We start from the raw sequence: 18,634 nt of genomic DNA, 5'->3' as shown, positions 1-18,634 counted from the left end.
AGAGTATTTTAAAATTTATTTTTATTTTATATGTATGAATGTATTGCCTGCATGTATGTAAGTGCACCCATGTTGTGCAGTGACCACGGAGGCCAGGAGAGGGTGTTGAATCCCCTGGAACTGGAGTTACGGATGGTTGATAGTCACCACGTGGAGGCTGGGAATCAAACCCAGGTCTTCTGCAAGAACAGCCAGTGTTCTTAACTGGTGAGCCATCTCTCTAGCCCCTATTATTATTTTTTAAAATTTTATGTGTATGAGTGTATTGTCTGCATGTAGGTAAGTGCACCTGTGTCGTGCAATGCCTGCAGAGGACAGAAGAGGCTGTTGGATCCCCTGGAACTGGAGTTATGGACAGTTGTTAGCTGCCATGCGGGTCCTGGGATTTGAACCCGGGCCTTCTGCAAGAACAGTCAGTGTTCTTAACCTCTGAGCCATCTCTCCAGCCTAATACCTTGTCTTTTTTTGAGACAGTGTCTCTCTTGGAGCTCAGGGCCCACTGATCAGGCTAGCTGGTTGGCCACGGAACCTAGGGATCCACCTGCCTTTGTCTCCCCAAGGCTGAGATTTCAGGCACAGACTACCACACCTAGCTTTTTACCTGTGTGCTGGGGATCACTCAGGGCCTCGTGCTTGTGAGGCAGATACTTTGCCAAATGAGCCACCTTCTCACCCTTTGCTTTATTTAATTTGATGATGGTTCCTTTCATCATTTCAGCAGGCTAAAAAATTCCCTGGTACATGCTGGTTTTTGTGTTAACTTTTCTCAGGGAGACAGAAACAATGTCTGTTCACCTCACATGGGCACCAACGAAGACCAAAGTGCGATTCCGCCAAAGCCCAGCTTGGTGAAATTATTATTGGGTTACTTACAGAGCATGGGTAAGGGGTTACTTACAGGAGTATGGATGACTCCTGAACAGTTGCACACTACAACATCCCACCCCATCAGGGATGATGACCTCACAGAAGGTCTGTCATGGAGTTAACTCCATGCTAACTTTGTGTTCTCCAGTCTTTCCCAAGATCACTTGCAGTTGGGCATGGGGCAGGTAGAATCACTGAAATCCCAGGATAGGGTTTTGTGACCTTCCCCTCCTCCAATCTACTAGGTAGTGTCCACTGCTCTGTTATCAGTACCACAAACCCAGGTACCACTGTATCATTTTGTTCTAGTTCCCATGGCTACCAAGCCAAAGCATTCTCTACTCCAAGATGGTGGCATCTTGTTATGTCCAGAGGGGAGAAAAATGCCATGTTCCACCTGCTAAGTCAAGAGACTTGTAGATATGACTGAGTTACAGATCTGGGGTGAGATTACTGGGATTATCAGGGTGGTTGGCATTGTGCTCCTTAGCAACCCTTATCAGAGGGAGGCAGGAGTTGGAGGATGGGGCAAGAGCAGTTGTGACAGAAACTAGAGATCTGAGTGATGTGAGGGTGAGTTCCAAGCCTGGGAAATCAGGTGGCAGGGCATCTTACTGGCCTAGAACTTTGACAAGTAGGCTAAACCGGCTGACCACCTAGCTTCTAGGGATCCACTTGCCTCTCCCTCCCATCTTGCCGTTGCTGGGATCATAAATGCATGCTGCCACACCCAATCTTTTAAATAGGTTCTAGGAGTCTAAACTGAGGTCCTAAAAGTGATTGGATGGCAACCACTTTATTGAGTCATCTCCCCAGCCTGAGTTTGTGTCCTTTTAAAGCCCTGAGTTTGTGACACCTTGTTCCAGTGGCACCAGGAAACCAACATAAGGCCTCTACTTTCTTGGCTAGGCATAAGGCAGGGTTTACACTGGCTATAGATATGATTTTTCTAAAACTTAAAAAAAAGTTATTTTATTTAATTCATTTTTATTTTATGTGTATGAGTGTCTCACCTGCATGTATGTGAGTGTACCACATGTGCACAATGCCCATGGAGGTCAAAAGAGGGCACTGGATCCCCAGGAACTGGTTTTAAGAACTTTTATTGGCTGCCATGTTGGTGCTGGGAACTGAATCTGGGTCTTCTGGAAGAGTAGCCAGTGTTCTTAACTGTTGAGTCATCTCCCCAGCCCTGTTTGTTTGTTTTGGTCTGTTTGAGACAGGGTCTCCCTGTAACCCCAGCTGGCCTGGAACTTGCTATTTAAACCAGGCTGGCCTTAAACTCATAGAGATTGGCCTGCCTCTGCCTCCTGAGTGCTGGGATTAAAGGTGTGTGCCACCATGCCCAGCCTCTGAGACCTTGTTTTAAAAAGAAAAAGAAGATGGCCATGGTGGTGCACACCTTTAGTCACAGTGACACTAGCCAGGAGCAGTTGGATTTCTGTGAGTTCAAGACCAGCTCAGTCTACATAGCCAGCCAGGGCTACATAGTCACTGTATTACTCACTTTTCTGTTGCTGTGATAGAAACACTGACCAAAGCAATTTATAGAAGGAAGAGTTTATTTGAGCTTACAGTTCCTGAGGAATTACAGTCCATCCTGGCAGGGAGGCATGGTGGCAGAGGTGGCTGGAGGAGGAGCAGAAGCTAAGCTCTCACATCATCACACAGGCACAGGAAGCAAGAGAGCAACTGGAGATCCGGCAAGGCTTAAGAACTCTCTAAGCCCACCCCCAGTGATGTGCTTCCTCTAGGATAGCCACACCTTCTAAGACCTCCCAAAACAGCGCCACCACTGGGGACAAAATGTCCAAACACTTGGAGCTTATGGGGGACATTTTCATTCAAACCACAGACCCTTTGGGTGGTAGGGATCCAACCAGGATCTTGTGGTCTAGGTAAGTGTTCTACCACTATGTCCAAACCAAAGAAAAGTTTAGTAATATTTTCAATAAGTTTAAGAAATCGGGTTTTGGAGCTGGAGAGATGGCTCAGCTGTTAAGAGCATTAGCTGCTCTTGCAGAGGACCAGGATTTGATTCCCAGCACCCATATGGTGGCTAACAACTATCAGTAATTCCAGTTCCAGGGGAATCTAACACCCTCTTCTGACTTCGGCAGGCACTGAACAACATGGGTGTGTTTATACACACTCAAGCAATGTACTCATACACATAAAATAAAATAATTTTATTTTTTTTATAAAGCAGTTTCTGGGGCTAGAGAGATGGCTCAATGGTTAAGAGCACTGGCTACTCTTTCAGAGGACCTGGGTTCGGTTCGCAGCACCCACATGGCAGCTAACAACTGTCTATAACTCCAGTTCTAGGGGATCTGATATCCTCTGCTGACCCCTTCAGGCAAAAGACGTGAATATAGTGTACATCCTTACATGCAGGTAAAACACTCATATGCACAGAATAAAAATAAATACATCTTTGAAAACAAAAATTACTTGATACTTAGATTGAACTGAGCCATTCAGAGAACTCACTGAGTAGAATGGCTCAATCTTCAGGATTCCAGAGAGCTCATGAAACAGATGAACAGACAATGGACTGTCTGTGTTGGATACAGCCACAATAGGCATAGTCTTGTGGAGCTAGATTTATTCTCTACCTGACCTATGTGAGCTTAAGCATTGGCTCACCTGGCTGACCATGTCTCCCTGCTCACCTGGCTGACCATGTCTCCCTGCTCACCTAGGGTGACCATGTCTCCCTGACTACCTTTGTTGATCTTGTCTCTGCTCACTGTGTGGATGGTTCCTCTCGGTTTACCTGGGTGGACCACACCTCCCATTCACCTGGGCTGGTGGCACCTACCTGTTTACCTGGGCTCATCATCACTTCCCTGCTCACCTGGGATAACCATTCTTCCCTGTCCTCATTTTCTTGGGCCTTACCCTGGAGCAGTGGAGGAAGCCAAGAAACACAAAGGCCCCTTTCTCACTTTTTGACCTTATGTTGTGATGAAAGTGATATACTTGTCAGCTCATCTCAGCTGTTCAAATCATGAGCAATGGAAAAACAGTTTAGACTAAAAGTCAGCCTCTATGAGCTGGGAGTGTGGTTGGATAAAGACAGTTCAGAGTATAAAGCAACACACACACACACACGCATGCATGCATGCACACACACACAAGAAGCAAGACATTTCCTGTTCAAAGTCAATGGAAAATTTTAGGGTCAAAGAAGACAATGAGTCAGAAATTAGGCAACAAAATTAACATTACCTCTTTCTGTGCTGATTATGTCATTGGGAGTATCCTATCTGGAAAAGGGAGGGAGCCCTATCTCTGGTAATGTGCCCTCCTTAGCAGGTGGCTTTTCGATTCCAACACCTGATCTGACTTACTCCCTTTATTAATTTAATTGCTCCCTTTAGCACAGGTTCTCACAATCCACCAACTATGCATGTGAGAGGGCAGCCAAGACAGATGCAGAGAAAGAGGGGCAGAGCCTCAGACCTGGTGGATGGTGGGTAGAAGCAGGGCTGGAGATCAGACTCACCAATGGAACCATGTACATCATACAAGAAGATTCCTGGGACAATGAAAGCCCCACGGCTGCCCATCCTGGGAACCCCAAGTGTTACAAAACCTCAAGGTTACAAAACTCCATAAGAGAAGGGACTGGGAAGCGGCTGGGAGTGGTGAACACGCTCCTTTTGCCGTTTCCTGGAGCCCTGCCTCAGAGCAGCTGTTCTGACTCTTTTGCCTTCTTCCCTCTCTCAGTGGAGTCTTGCCCTCCCCAAAGCTTACTCTGAATTCCTTCCTTGCCAGCTTCCCCTCACACCACTATCGGAGCCTCCCCAGTTCCCAGGGCCTCCTGACCCTCAGCAACATACTCTGTCGTTGCAGAGTCCCAAGAAACAATACACAGAGTTCAGCTTTGTGATTTGCAGTCCCCTTGATGCTAAAGACGGTGGCTGGCTCATCTAGGGCTGAAGGAGTGTTGGCTTCCTTCCTTCCTTCTTCCTTCTTCCTTCCCTCCTTCCCTCCTTCCTTCCTCCCTCCCTCCCTCCTTCCTTCCTTCCTTCTTCCTTCCCTCCTTCCTTCCTTCCTTCCTTCCCTCCTTCCTTCCTTCATTCCTTCCTTCCTTCCTTCCTTCCTTCCTTCCTTCCTTCCTTCCTTCCCTCCTTCCCTCCTTCCTTCTCTCCCTCCCTCCCTCTCTCCTTCCTTTTTTCTTTCAAGACAGGGTCCCATGTAGCCCAGGGTGGCACCAAACTTACCACATGCATTTAGTACCTAGGGAGGGGTCAGAAGAGGGTGTTGGATCCCCTGGAAGTGGAATTACTGACGATTGTGAGCCACCATGTGGGTGCTGGGAACTGAACCCAGCTTAGAAGCAAGAGCTTTTACCTGCTGAATCCTCTCTCCAACCCCTGAACCCAGGGTTTTGCATATGCTAGGTGAGTACTCTACCAGCTGAGCTACGCCCCCAGCTCTCTGGCATTTCTTTTTTCAGACTTATTTATGTGCATATGTGTGTGTCTGCATAGGTGAGCGCAGGTACCCTAGAGCCTGGAACAGGCTGTTGGCTCCCCGGGGAGCTGGAGTTACAGGTAATTGTGAGCCACTCCACATGAGTACTGGGAACTAAGATTGGGTCCTCTGCAAGAATAGTATGTGCTCTTAATTGCTGAGCCCTTTCTCCAGCCCCCTTTTTGAGACAGGTCTCCCTGTAGCCCCAACTGGCCTGGAACTCACTATGTAGACCAGGCTGGCCTCAAACTCACAGAGATCTGCCTGCCTCTGCCTCCCAGGTGCTGGAATTAAAGGTGTGTGGCCCCATGCCGGTCTTAGGCCCTCTTTTTGTTTCAATCTGTAGCCCAGGCTGGCCTGAGAATCCTGTCTTAAACTCATAGAATTCCTCTTGCCTCAGTCTATGACATCTATATATGCTCTTCAGCAGAGGTGGGGGCTCATGGAATCAACAGGATGGCCCTTTCTACAGGGCCAGAGACTCAGCAGACCAGGCAAGACGAACTTAACAAAGATTGCAGAGTGGCTTTCAAATTTGGAAAAGTTTCGTGAGCAGGAGAGAAAGTCATCTTTTACCTCTCGTTCACTCAATGACTAGTGGGGTGACAGTGGTGAATCATCTCCAGGTGCCACACACCATACCCTGCTCTGAGCACTTCACACAGACTTACTGCTGAATCTTGATGGGGAAACACTGTCAGGATCTTGAAGGTGGGGAAACTGAGGCTCGGAGCAATTGGGGAACAGCTTTCGAGTCCTCGCTCCTGACTGTGTTTCCTTTGAGGTCTGTTGATTTCTGGCACTTTCTAGGGTTTCAGTGGTATTTTCGCAGCAGTTGATCTTCCTTAATTAAATGGCAGCAAGGAAAGCTCTGAATTCTCAGGAGCAACCATATTGCCCCTCAGGCCCTTGATGAGACTCATGCTGACATTTTGCCTTCCAGCATCCTGTAGACTAGGGTCAAGTGAGCAACCAGATGGAGGGGGCGAGGGGATTCAGTTTGCCAGAACAGATTGCTTCTTTGCAACTGGCTATTGTGGTGGGTGCCCCCCAGGAGCCCCCCTACCCTCTGCCTTGGTCTCTCTGAAGGGCATGGGAAACTCTGGTCTGTCAGTAGGCATAAATGCCAGTTTCTTCTGCACTAGTCATGAGGACACACGAGGATTAGGCAACTCATTGGTTCACTTGATTAGCTTGGGTGTGTCCAAAGGTACTGCAGCTGTCAGAACAAATCCCTGGAGAAACACAGCAGCCTCCAGCTCCCCCACCTCGATGGCCCCAAGGCATGTGTGGGGATGTGGCTCAAGAGCCAGCCTCCAAGGTCAAGTGTTGATTTGGAGGGAGGATAAACACGTCCGTCACTACCTCTACCTGGGATCCTCCATTTCTTGCACAAAGTTTAGGGTACAAGTCCATCTTCCTAGGTGCCTGGTCAGGGGCAGTTCTGAGTCTTTGGTGATCTTGTGCCCATTTTGAGACAGGCAGGAAATATCAGCTGGATTCTGGCAGGGCTTCAGACCCTGGTGATTCCCTTTAGCAGCCAGGAGAAAGGGCAGAGGAAATGGGTTCAGGAAGCCCCCGCTTCCGGCTATGCTGTGCCTTGGGGCTCTTCTCATTTCTGGAGCTCACTCAACAATCACTCCTAGTCCACAATGGCTGCTCTGTGTGGCTCCTGGGCTGAGTTTCCAAAGATGTTGAACAACCAGACGTGGGCTAATTGGCTATGGTAATGCCCCAGGAGGAGATGAGGCACGTGCACGAGGCACCAAGTCAGAAGGGCCATTGTGGGGAAGGTGTTATTGTTTAGTGGGTGCAGCAAAGGGCGGATCAGCCAGCTGGACGTGGTAAATTGTTATTTACAGTTTCTGAGCTTTTAAAAGAAGCATTTCCCCAGAACCCATCCTGGATTCAGACCCGCAGCACCTGCCATGAGGGCTCTGGTGACAGTGGTGTCCCTGTTCTTCCTGGGCGCCCAGGCCCAGCACGAGTGGACCTACTCAGGTAAGCTGCTACCTGGCACTTTGAGGCAGGATGGAAAGGCAGCCCACTGATGTGGTGCTTAGGTCTTCTCTTGGGGTCTGTGGGCCCACAGGCTTTCTTTTTGCTGTCTCTGAATGGAGTTTAAACCCTGATGAAGGAAAAGACAATTCCCTTCCTAAGCCCAGATTCACTTGGTGGCTTTAAAACCTTTTCCATCCAGCATTGGCTATTTTGAGAGCCCACGTGTGACTGTATTATCCCTATGTGTGACAAATGTGGCTCTTAGAAAAGATGCCCTGAAGTCTCACAGAGTGGACTACAGGGCTACAGAGAGCTTCCTCCTCTGAAATGTCCCCACTCACAATTCACCCAGAATGCCTTGCCTCCATCAGAACCCATTGACCTTCAGATATCCAACCTGACTACTCAAGGGGAACTTGAAAATCCTGCCTTAATGTGACCATGAAGGGACCTCCCACATTTACCCCCATAGAATGGGGGGGGGTGGCGATGCGGCTAAGGCTGCTGGCTGGTGTAGGTAGCCAGCCAGAGTGACACAGGACAGAATTTGTTGAGCCCATCCCCTTTCCAGTACACAGGGGCACACATTCAGGGTGGATGGTAAGTCCTAGTCAAGGTAATAAACTGAGGGACAGTGTGAGGGGGCTTCAGAGGGCAGGCTGCAGTCACTGACCCGGCTCTCAACAGGCACCCCACCTGCCTGGGAAGACTGGGGCTTTCTCCTGTCTTAAAAAATTCCTGAGTGTCTGAGACCATAGGTATCTATTACCAGGCCCAGATTTTAATTTTTTGACTTGTTTTTGTTTCATTTTAAAGATAAGAACTAATGTAGCCCAGACTGGCCTCAAACTTGTTCAAGGCTGAAGATGTCCGTGAACTCGAGATCCTCCTGCCTCCACCTCTTGAGTGCTGGGGTTACAGACAGGCACCACCATATCCCACCAGATTCAATTAAAAAAAAAAAAAACCAGGTGTGGTGGCACATGGCTTTAATCCAAGTAGAGGCAGAGGCAGGTGGATCTCTGTAAGTTCAAGGCTAGCCTGGTCTACATTGTGAGCTCCAGACCAGCTGGAGCTACAGGGAGACCCTGTCTCAAAAAAACAAAACAAAACATTGGAGAGCCTCCTTGAATATGATGCTTTTCAAGTGTCCTGAATCCATGGGTATGTCTTTGACATCCTATGATCCCATACCAGGGGCTGGGGCAAGAAAACAGGTGTTTGAGGGGGCTCCCAAAGCACAGGGAGCAGGGGCTCTAGTCAGGGGTTTGGAAGGAAAACTCCATGTTCACTTCAGAAAATGAGGAAAAGCCCTCTGAGGCCACCCCATATTGCTAGGCCCAGGCTCTCTCCAGGACATTTATCAGCTGTGAACACTGCAAGGTCGAGAGTTAACAACTCTTAGACTCCCATGGCTTCTAACACCAGCTCATGTGCCCAGTGCCATGGGATCAAGACAAGAGTTAGAAGACAACATCGACACCACCCCTGAAACCAGGTCTTTGGGGTTGGTTTAGATCCCACATGGCCTGCCTTCTGGAAAGTTCTGCTTCTGCTTCCAGAAGGCGACCCAGTGGACCCTGGCCCCGGCCTGGTAAGAAGCCTGCAGAGGAGGCTTGGTGGAGCAGCCCTTTGAGCTCTGTCCCACTCTCTCCTGTTGCAGAAGGTGGGCTGGAGGAAGAACAATGGCCACTGGAGTACCCCAGCTGTGGGGGGCAGAAACAGTCGCCCATTGACCTGCAGAGGAGGAAGGTGCAGTTCAACCCATACTTGAAGCCACTGAACCTGACCGGTTACGGAGAGGAAGATATGGAGTTCCCCATGATCAACAATGGCCACACAGGTAAGGGGCACCGGTGGTCCTAGTGGTCTACAGGAGAAAGCAGGTGGCGCGTGTACCTGACAAGAGCCACATGCACAGAGTCCTGAGGGCACAGTCAGCCGGGAACATGGTGATTCTTTCAGAGATGGGCAGCAACTATCTCTAAACTCAGCTGCCTAGGGCTGGAGAGGTGGCTCAGCAGTTAAGAACACTGGTTGTTCTTGCAGAAGACCCGGGTTCAAATCCCAGCACCCACATGGCAGCTAACAACTGTCCGAAACTCCAGTTCCAGGGGATCTGACAGTGTCTTCTGTCCTCCGAGGGCATTGCATGACACGGATGTACTTACCTACATGCATGCAATACACACATACACATAATATAAAAAAATAAAATATTAAAAAATAATAAAAATAAAGATAAAGTCAGCTCCCACAGACTCCCTCAAAGCTGAGCCTGAGGCCAGGGCGATGACTCTGTGGGTAAAAGCACTTGCTTTGAAGCCTGATTTTGTGTGTTTGATTCCTGGGAAGAACTGACTCTTGAAAGTTTGTCTCTGACCTCCACACATATGCTATGGCGCATGCGCACACACATACACACACACACACACACACACACACACACACTCACTATAATAATTAATAAATAACCCAACAAACAGAATCTGCTCTGATTCACTCAGCAGGGTATTCCCAGGATGGGAAACAGGCAGCATCAGCAACTGCCCAAGCCGTGCTTCTCCCTTCGTTTCTGTTCAACTGTGCGCTGGTTTCCATATTTTCTGTATGGAGTCTGATTACTTCAAACCACCTGAGACGTAGCCCAGAATTCCTGTTATTGGTTGATTGATTTAATATATACGAGTGTTTTGCCTCCATATATGTATGTACACCACATGTGTGCTTGGTACCTGAGGATCCTCTGGAACTGGAATTAGAATGGTTGTTAGCTACTTTGTGGATGCTAGGAACTGAATCTGGGTCCTCTGCAAGAGCAGCCAGTGTTCTTAACTACCAAGCCATCTCTGTACAAACCCCACCCCCCATCCATCTTTGTTTTTTTTTTTTGGTCTTTTTGAGACAAGATCTCCCTGTAGCTCCAGCTGTCCTAGAACTCACTGGCCTCAAGCTTACTATGTAATCAGGGATCACCATGAGCTCCTGCTCCCCCTGCCCCAATTTCCTAATCTCTGGGATTATAGGCATGCACCACTACGCTTGGCTAAGAGGAGGGGTATTTTTTAGGCAGGAAACCTGAAGTATCAGAAGGCAAAGGACTCACTCAAGATCACAGTCTCTGGACCTGGAGAGATGGCTCAGTGGTTAAGAGCACTTGCTGCTCTTCCAGAGGACCTGAGTTTGGATCTAGCTTCTATTTCAAGTGCCTCACATCTGCCTGTAACTCCAGCTCCAGGGGATCCAATGCCCTCTGGCCCCTGCAGGCACTCTCACACATGTGACAGACATTCTTACACAGACATACACATACACACACACACACACACAGACACACACACACAAATAAAAATGAATCTTGAAAAAAAAAATCACAGTCTCTTAATGACCTAGATGTTGGTTTTCAGCCCTTGCTGATGCCTCACTGTCTCACATGGCTCTGGGGTAAGGCAATTTATTGCCTGTACATAGGTGCTTATTGCATAATTAAGACAATAAAACCAATGGGATCGGGGAAATAGTAAAAGAGAAAGCAGAGCCCCATCCGCAGACAGTCTCAGGTATGTGTGGCTAGGATTGCTGAGCTGTACAATGACTTAAAAGCTCTCAAAGGCTCTAGTTTTTTTTTTCTTTTTCTTTTCTGTGGTGCTAGGGATTGAACCAAAGGGCTTTGTGTATGTTATGTGTTTTACCTCTGAGCTACATTCACAATCTTTTTTTGTTTTCTTTTGAAACAGGGTCTTACTATGTAGCCCTGTGAAACTCACTGTGTAGACCAGGTTGACTTTGAACTCACAGAGATCTGTCTCTGACTCCCAAGTGTTGGGATTAAAGGCATGTGCCACCATGCCTAAATCACAATCTATCTATCTATCTATCTATCTATCTATCTATCTATCTATCTATCTATGTATCATCTATCTATATTTTTTAAATTTATTATATTTTTTTATTTTATGTGTATGTGTGTATTGCCTGCATGTAGGTAAGTGCACCTGTGTCGTGCAATGCCCAAGGAGGTCAGAAGAGGCTGTCTGATACCTGGAACTGGAATTACGGACAGTTGTTAGCTGCCATGTGGGTGCTGGGATTCGAATCCAGGTCTTCTGCAAGAATAGTCAGCGTTCTTAACTGCTGAGCCATCTCTCCAGCCCCCACAATCTATTTTTTAAATTATAATCTTAATTAATAAATTAATTTTTTGGTCTTTTTGAGACAGGGTCTCCCTGTAGCCCCAGCTGGCCTGGAACGTCCTGTGTAGACCAGGCTGGCCTGGATCTCACAGAGATCCACCTCATCTGCCTCTGCCTCTCGAGTGCTGGGATTAAAGATGTGTGTCCCCATGCCTGTCACTCACAATCTCAATTTTTTTTTAAAAAAGGTGTGTGTGTGTGTGTGTGTGTGTGTGTGTGTGTGTGTGTTTCCATATTGCCGAGGCTGACTTTGAAGTAGGGACAAGGGGCCTCCTGTTGTGGCTTCTGAAGTGTTGGGATTACTGAAAGCCTTGTGTATCTCCATGATGAAGTGTCTCTTCAAGCCTTTTGCTCATTTTAAAATCACTGTGTTCATTTTCTTACTGTCTTTCCACTCTCTTACCCGTGTCTTTTTTTTTTTTTTTCCTTCCCAGACTGTGATTTTATCTCTAGAAGTTCAATTAGGTGATTTACATTTCCTGAGGGTCACAGGTGAAGAAGATACACAGGGCTGTAGAAGTAATAGAAAGTAATAGAAAGATGATGGAAAACCTGTTGGTGCCTGGGAATGGGAAGGTCCAACATCAAGGCCTGGTGCCCGGGACCATGTGTGGAGTCAAGATCGTAGCTGGCCATCAAGGGAGGTGGGAAGTCCATTCTAGAGAATCAGTCCTCCCAAGACTAGAGATTGCACATGACAGAAACCTGCCCCATCCCCAGCATAAGCACAGAGGCAAAGTACCTGCCATGTGCAACCTGGGACCTCAGGGGAGGGGTTGTGGGGGTGCAGCCACTCAGAAAAAGCTGAAACCACTGCCCAACACCGGGAAGTCCTCTATCCTCCAAACTGCTCCACCATCATCCCACCACCCAAGGAATGTGGAACACTGACTCATGATTTGGGACCTCAGTTCCAGGCTCAGGGTTGGGGACCACAGCCCCATGGCTCAGTCCCCACGGCTCATGTCTTTTACAGAATTTTGTTTTGTTTTTGCTTTTTCTGGTACTGGAGGTGGAACCTAGGGCCTTACACATGTTAAGCAAGCCGTCCACCACTGAGCTATATTGCCAGTCCCCCCCCAGCACCTTTTTTTGGAGATACGATTTCATGTAGCTCAGGCTGGCCTGGAACTCCCTGTGTAGCTACAGATTACTTTGAACTTTTGATCCTCTTGCCTCTACCTCCTGCGTGCTGGGATTATAGAGGTGCTGCCAAGCCTGGTCTATGTGGTGCTGGGGATCAAACTCAGGGCTTGATACATGCTAGTCATGTACTCTACCAACTGAGCCGTATCCCCAGGTCTGTTGATTGTTTTCTGAGCACAGCACATGTTCAAATGTGAGTTTTCTGACGAGATACTGGTTACATTTATTCCTCATGAAGGGAGCAAGTCCTGTTGGAAGTTGAATCCATTTTTAGAATCTGGAAGATTTAGGTTTGGGGACAGAGAGATTTGGGCCTTAGGTTTTCAACAGCATAGCCACAAGCTCAGAGCAATGGCTCTGTTCCAAGTTGGCCTATGCAGGCCTGTCATCAGCACATTAGACATTTCTGTCTCCTCAAAGCTGTTCTACCAGTGGTCCAGCCTCCTGGGATCCCATTGACTCTAGGCAGGACTGACTTAGCACTCCTCGTCCTTTAAAACCTTGTCCATGGCTGGAGAGACGGCTCAGTGGTTAAGAACTCTGTTCTTGCAGAATGACCTGGGTTCAAATCCCAACACCCACATGGCAGCTAACAATTGTCTGTAACTCCAGTCCCAGGGAATCTGACAGCCTCTTCTGTTCTCCGAGGCATTGCATGACAGGGGTGCACTTACCTACATGCAGGCAATACACGCATACACATAAAAATAATAATAAATAAATAAATAAAACCTTGTCCATTAAGTCGGGCGTGGTGGCACACATCTTTAGTCCCAGCACTTGGGAGGTAGAGGTAAGCGGATCTCTGAGTTCAAGGTCATCCTGGTCTACAAAAACAAAAAACCTTGTCCATTTTTTCTTGTGAACATAGATTTTAAGGACCTAAATAAAAAGTGCTTGGTCCACAAAAGGAACCTCTAAAATCCTTGAGGCCAGAGTCCTTTGGTATAGCACACTGTATTAGGTTAATTATGGCTTCTTGGTCCTTTAGATAATTTGGGGAGGAAGAAGGGAACATCTTAAATATGTAGCATTTGCTCTTTAAGAGAACTTACATGTCCACAGCCATCTTTAAATTTTTTATTTATTTAGTTGTGTTTGTATGTGCTGTATGTGCGTGTGTACTATGGCCTGTGTGTGGAGGTCAGAGGACAACTTTTGGGAGTTGACTTTCTCCTTCCATTATGGATTTTAGGGACCCAACCCACATCGTTTGGCTTGCTTGGCAAGCACTCGTATCTTACAGTCCTCCTTCCTCAGCCTCCTGAGTGCGGAGATTTTAGGTTTGTACCAAAGACCCCTCCCCTCCCTGGTACTGGAGACCTAGGGCCTTGTGCATGGTTGGCAAGCACTCTATCACTGAGCAGTATTCTCAGCTCCTAAATTATACTTTGGTTTGTTTGAGACAGAGTCTCATGGAGCCCAGGCTAGCCTCAAACTCCATATGTAGTAAGGTTGGCCTGAAATTCTGATTCTCTGGGAGGCAGAGGCAGGTTGGATCTCTGTGAGTTCAACACCAGCCTGGTCTACATAGCAAGTTCTAGGCCAACTAGGGCTACAGGGAGACCCTGTCTCAAAAAGATCAAAAAAAAAAAAAAAAATTTCTGGTCCTCTTTTCTCTACCCCCCACGTCTACATGCTAGGATTACAGGTGTGTGCCACCATGCGGGGACAATACCTTACCATATTTTTCTTAGCTTTTCTCTGATTTCATTACCCAATTTTACTTTGGCCAAGCTCATTCCAAAAGACAAAGATTTTTCCCAAGACCTGAGCCAGAGAGATGAATGTATTTGGTTATCTAACCCAAGTGATTTCCCCCAAAGAAGTCTGTAGGGCAAGTGGTGGGAGGAAGCTGGAAGACCCATTCATTATTCCTCCAGCAAGAGGAAATTCTCAGTGCATCCACTCCGAATCACAGCCACGTTAAATCCCAAGCCAAGAACTTGCATGGCCCCGGCTTCCTGTGGAGCTTGGTTTCTTGTCTTCTGAGGACAGGTTGAGTCACATCACAGTGACATGTGGTTGGAGATGAGGATCTTCATGCTGTGTTCTTAGCCCAGATCTGCCCCTGCCTGAGGCATGGTGTGACATGCCCTATGAGTCTACCTAGTTCCTATGTCATCTTTGTCCACAAAACAGGGGTGTTGGAGCCCAGCGGGGAGCTACCTCACACCCCAGCAGAGCTGGTAGGTCTGTGGCCTCTCTAGGAGGCTGCTGGGGAGGACCATACTAACCCCAGCATATCCACCTCAGCTTGGCCTTGCCCACAGTACTCACTCTGGGTAAGAAAACTAATCAGAATGGCCCAGGCAGGTGGCTCAGGGCTGCAATTCCAGTTACTTTGGAGGCCAAAGCAGGAGGATCACAAGTTTAAGGCCAGTCTGGGAAACTTAGTGAAACCCCGTCTCAAAAGTAAAAAAGGGGCTAGAGAGATGGCTTAGGGGATAAGAGCATGGACTGCTTCCAGAGGACCTGACTTTGGCTCCCAGCACCTATGTTAGGCTGCTTGTAACTGCCTCTAACTCCAGATCCAGGGGATCTGACATTCTATTCTGGGTTCTAGGGGCACCTGCACTCATGTGTACAAATCCACACTCACACACATAATGCACATTATATATAATACACATTATATATAATTTTATTTATTTGAGGCAGGGTGTCACTGTGTAGCCCTGGCTGACCTAGAACTCACTATGTAGATCAGGCTGGCCCTGAACTCACAGAGATCCTCCTGCCTCTGCCTCCCAAATGCTGGGCTTAAGGGGGTATGCTGCCACACCAGTCCTATATACACATAATTATCTTAAGCAGAAAAAAGGGTTGGGACTGGGATTATGATAGAATGCTTGCTTAAAATGGTCAGGGTTCAATCCCCAGAACTGGGGGGAAAAAATTAGTCTCAAGAGGTCTCACCTCCTGTTCTTACATATTGTGCAAATTCCAAAACTGGCCTAAAGTGGAAAATGGAATTTTGGTTTCCATACCCATTGATTCAATTGACTGTGTGTGTGTGTGTGTGTGTGTGTGTGTGCTTGTGTGTGCATGCATGTGTGTGTGCGTGTGTGCACGTGATAACATTTAGTTTTTGAGACAGAGTCCCAAAACAGAGTCTATAGCCTAAGAGGCCTCAAACTAGTAATCCCCATGCCTCAGGTTCCAAGTACTGAGATTATAGGCTCGTGCCTTAATCCATATAGGCTAGTGCCTTAATCCATATAGGCTAGTGCCTTAAGCCATATTTTTTCATGGCTTTCCCCTTCTCTAGAGCCAACAAGCTGGTCCTGCTATGGTGTAGTCCTGCTCCTGACATCCTGGTTCTGGGAAAAGGTGTCCTGGCCTCCATCTTGACCCTTTGGGGATGGCATTCTAAGCCATCAATAATACCCTAGTGTCCTAGTTTGTTTCTCCATTTCTCTGACAAAACACTCTGACCACTACCAACTTGGGGAGGAAAGGGTTTATTTGGCTTATATCTCCCAGGTCACAGTTCATCACTGAGGGAGCCCAAGGTAGGAACTCAGGGCAGGAACATGGAGGCAGGAGCTGAAGCACAGGCCATGGAGGAGCACTGCTTACTGGCTTGGCTTTGAACTCACAGAGATCTGCCTGCCTCTGCCTCCTGAGTGCTCAGCCTGCTTTCTTATATAACACAGGCCCACCTGCCCAGGGGTGGCACTGCCCACCGTGGGCTGGGCCCTCCCATATCACTCAGTAATCAAGAAGATGCCCTATAGACATGGCCACAGGCCAGTTCAATGGAGGCAATTCCCCAATGGAGGCTCCCTTAACCCAGGTGTGTCAAATTGACACTAAAGCTATCCAGCACACCTGGGTTGCCTTGGGTGTGGGCAGGGATGAGACAGCTGGGAGGGGGGCCACTTACTGAAAGCTTAATGCATCCATGTCCACCTGCTGTGCTCTCCACACTGTGTTGTCTCTTGCAGTGCAGATCACCCTGCCCCCCACCATGAGCATGACCGATTCTGACGGCACCAGATATATAGCCCTGCAGATGCACTATCACTGGGGCGGTGGGTCCTCAGAAGTCAGCGGCTCTGAGCACACCATTGATGGGATCAGACGCGTGATTGAGGTATGTGATGACCCCAACAGGGTCCCCTTTCCTTCAGGCTTCACAGTCACTTTTCCTTCTGTGAGTGTGTTTGTCTGTTAGTGAGTGTTCATGTGTATTCATGTATGTGTACATGTGTGTGGAGGCCAGAGGTTAACACTTGGCACCTTCTTTGGCTGTACCCCGCCTTATTTATTTTTTATTTTTGAGATGGTCCCTTCACTGGATCTGAAGCTCACCAGTAGGCTAGATGGCTATCTCCTATCTCCACCCTCCCAGTGCTGGGATTGCAGGCATGCACTCAGTGCTCTACCCAGCTTCTTTATACGGATGCTGGGGAATCGAACTCAGGTCTGCATATTTGCACACCAATACTTTACAAATGTAGTCAAATGTAGGGCTACAATTCTAGCCCTACATTTCTTTTATTTATTTTTAAAAAATATTTTTATTTTATGTATATGCGTGTATTGCCTGCATGTAGGTAAGTGCAATGCCCTCGGAGGACAGAAGAGGCTGTCGGATCCCCTAGAACTGGAGTTACGGACTGTTGTTAGTGGCCATGTGGGTGCTGGGCTTCGAACCTGGGTCTTCTGCAAGAACAAACAGTGTTCTTAACCGCTGAGCCATCTCTCCAGCTCCAGCCCTATATTTCTTATTAAAATAGCCAATAAGACTTGGTGCAGTGGCGATGGTTCAGTCACCCTGTGTGAATTTATTTTCTGTTCATTCAGTAACTGCTTACTGGTAATTGCTTTGTGCACGGAATGTAGACAGGGTCCTTCCTCACAGAACTCACAGCACAGCAGGAGTTTACCACCTATAGGGCTAGCAAATCCGCCTCTGTTTCAGCTGGCTCTCTGTATTAGCTTCAGGGTACCTCTGTGGCCTGAATCCATTTTTAGGATTATTGCGGGATTACAGCGGCTTCCTGGCCCTCCAGGGGCCCAAGGAAGATGCAGTATCCTCATATGACCAGCCCAGCCTCTCCCAGAATGACTGTCTGAAGGGAGGGGGATCAGGGGGAACTGGAGCTGCCATCTTCCAGAATTCCATTCACACTCTTTCCATTCTTGGAAAAGTTTCTGGTCTTGACAGGTGGGGCTCATAGCCCAGATGGAAGGAGAGAGGTCTAGAGCTACTTGTGTGGGGCCATCTGAGGCCTCAGCTGGAGTACCTACTTCCTTCCTTTTCTTCCTTGGCTTTTAAAACCTGGATGAACCACCCTTGACCTGCTCCATCTTTCTCCCACAGATTCACTTTGTTCACTATAATGCTAAGTACGCAAACTATGATGAAGCCAAGGACAAATCCGATGGTTTGGCTGTACTGGCGGCCTTTGTTGAGGTAGGAGAAACTATGCATGTGCGCGCGCGCGCGTGTGTGTGTGTGTGTGTGTGTGTGTGTGTGTGTGTGTGTGTGTACTTCCGTTACACACCGATGTCTAAATGGGGTGTGACGTCTCCATGAGAGGTCTTCTCCATCATCTCGCTCTCTCTTCCTAAGCTCAGAATTCTTGGAAAGACTCACTCAGTGGAAGGTTGAACATACTCCAGCCCTTGCTCACTCACTCTGTGTTATGAACTTTGGGACCCTGCTTAAACAAGATGATTTCAAAGACCTGGATTCTCAGCAGTGTTGACTGGACACAAGCTGCTCTAAAGTGCTATGGGAGGCCTCCAAGCAAGTAGACAAAGGAAACACCTCTGCATTTCTAAGAAAGTCCACATAGTGGACTTCCTAATGTGTGACTAGCAGTAGACGGGAGCTTAATTCTCCAAAAAAAAGTATTAGATTGTATAGAACTGTAAACAAAATGAAACAAAACACCCAACCATTTATTTTTTATTTATTTTTTAATTAT

At 47.7% G+C, this 18,634-nt stretch overlaps 1 protein-coding gene across 1 annotated transcript in view; it reads left to right on the top strand.

The window, feature by feature from the left end:
• Window positions 1-7,280: 7,280 nt before the first annotated feature.
• Window positions 7,281-18,634, top strand: part of Ca6 (carbonic anhydrase 6) — a 17,436-nt gene continuing 6,082 nt past the window's right edge. Inside the window, exons 1-4 of the mRNA XM_029562685.1 lie at window positions 7,281-7,353; window positions 9,017-9,196; window positions 16,643-16,791; window positions 18,025-18,117. Coding sequence (XP_029418545.1) covers window positions 7,281-7,353; window positions 9,017-9,196; window positions 16,643-16,791; window positions 18,025-18,117 — 495 coding nt within the window. The remainder of the gene's footprint in view (window positions 7,354-9,016; window positions 9,197-16,642; window positions 16,792-18,024; window positions 18,118-18,634) is intronic.

Source organism: Nannospalax galili, unplaced genomic scaffold (genome assembly GCF_000622305.1).
Source record: "Nannospalax galili isolate Female #2095 unplaced genomic scaffold, S.galili_v1.0 scaffold870, whole genome shotgun sequence".
Taxonomy (NCBI): domain Eukaryota; kingdom Metazoa; phylum Chordata; class Mammalia; order Rodentia; family Spalacidae; genus Nannospalax; species Nannospalax galili.
Note: the sequence above shows the minus strand (reverse complement) of the source record. Positions and strands in the feature narration are given on the sequence as shown.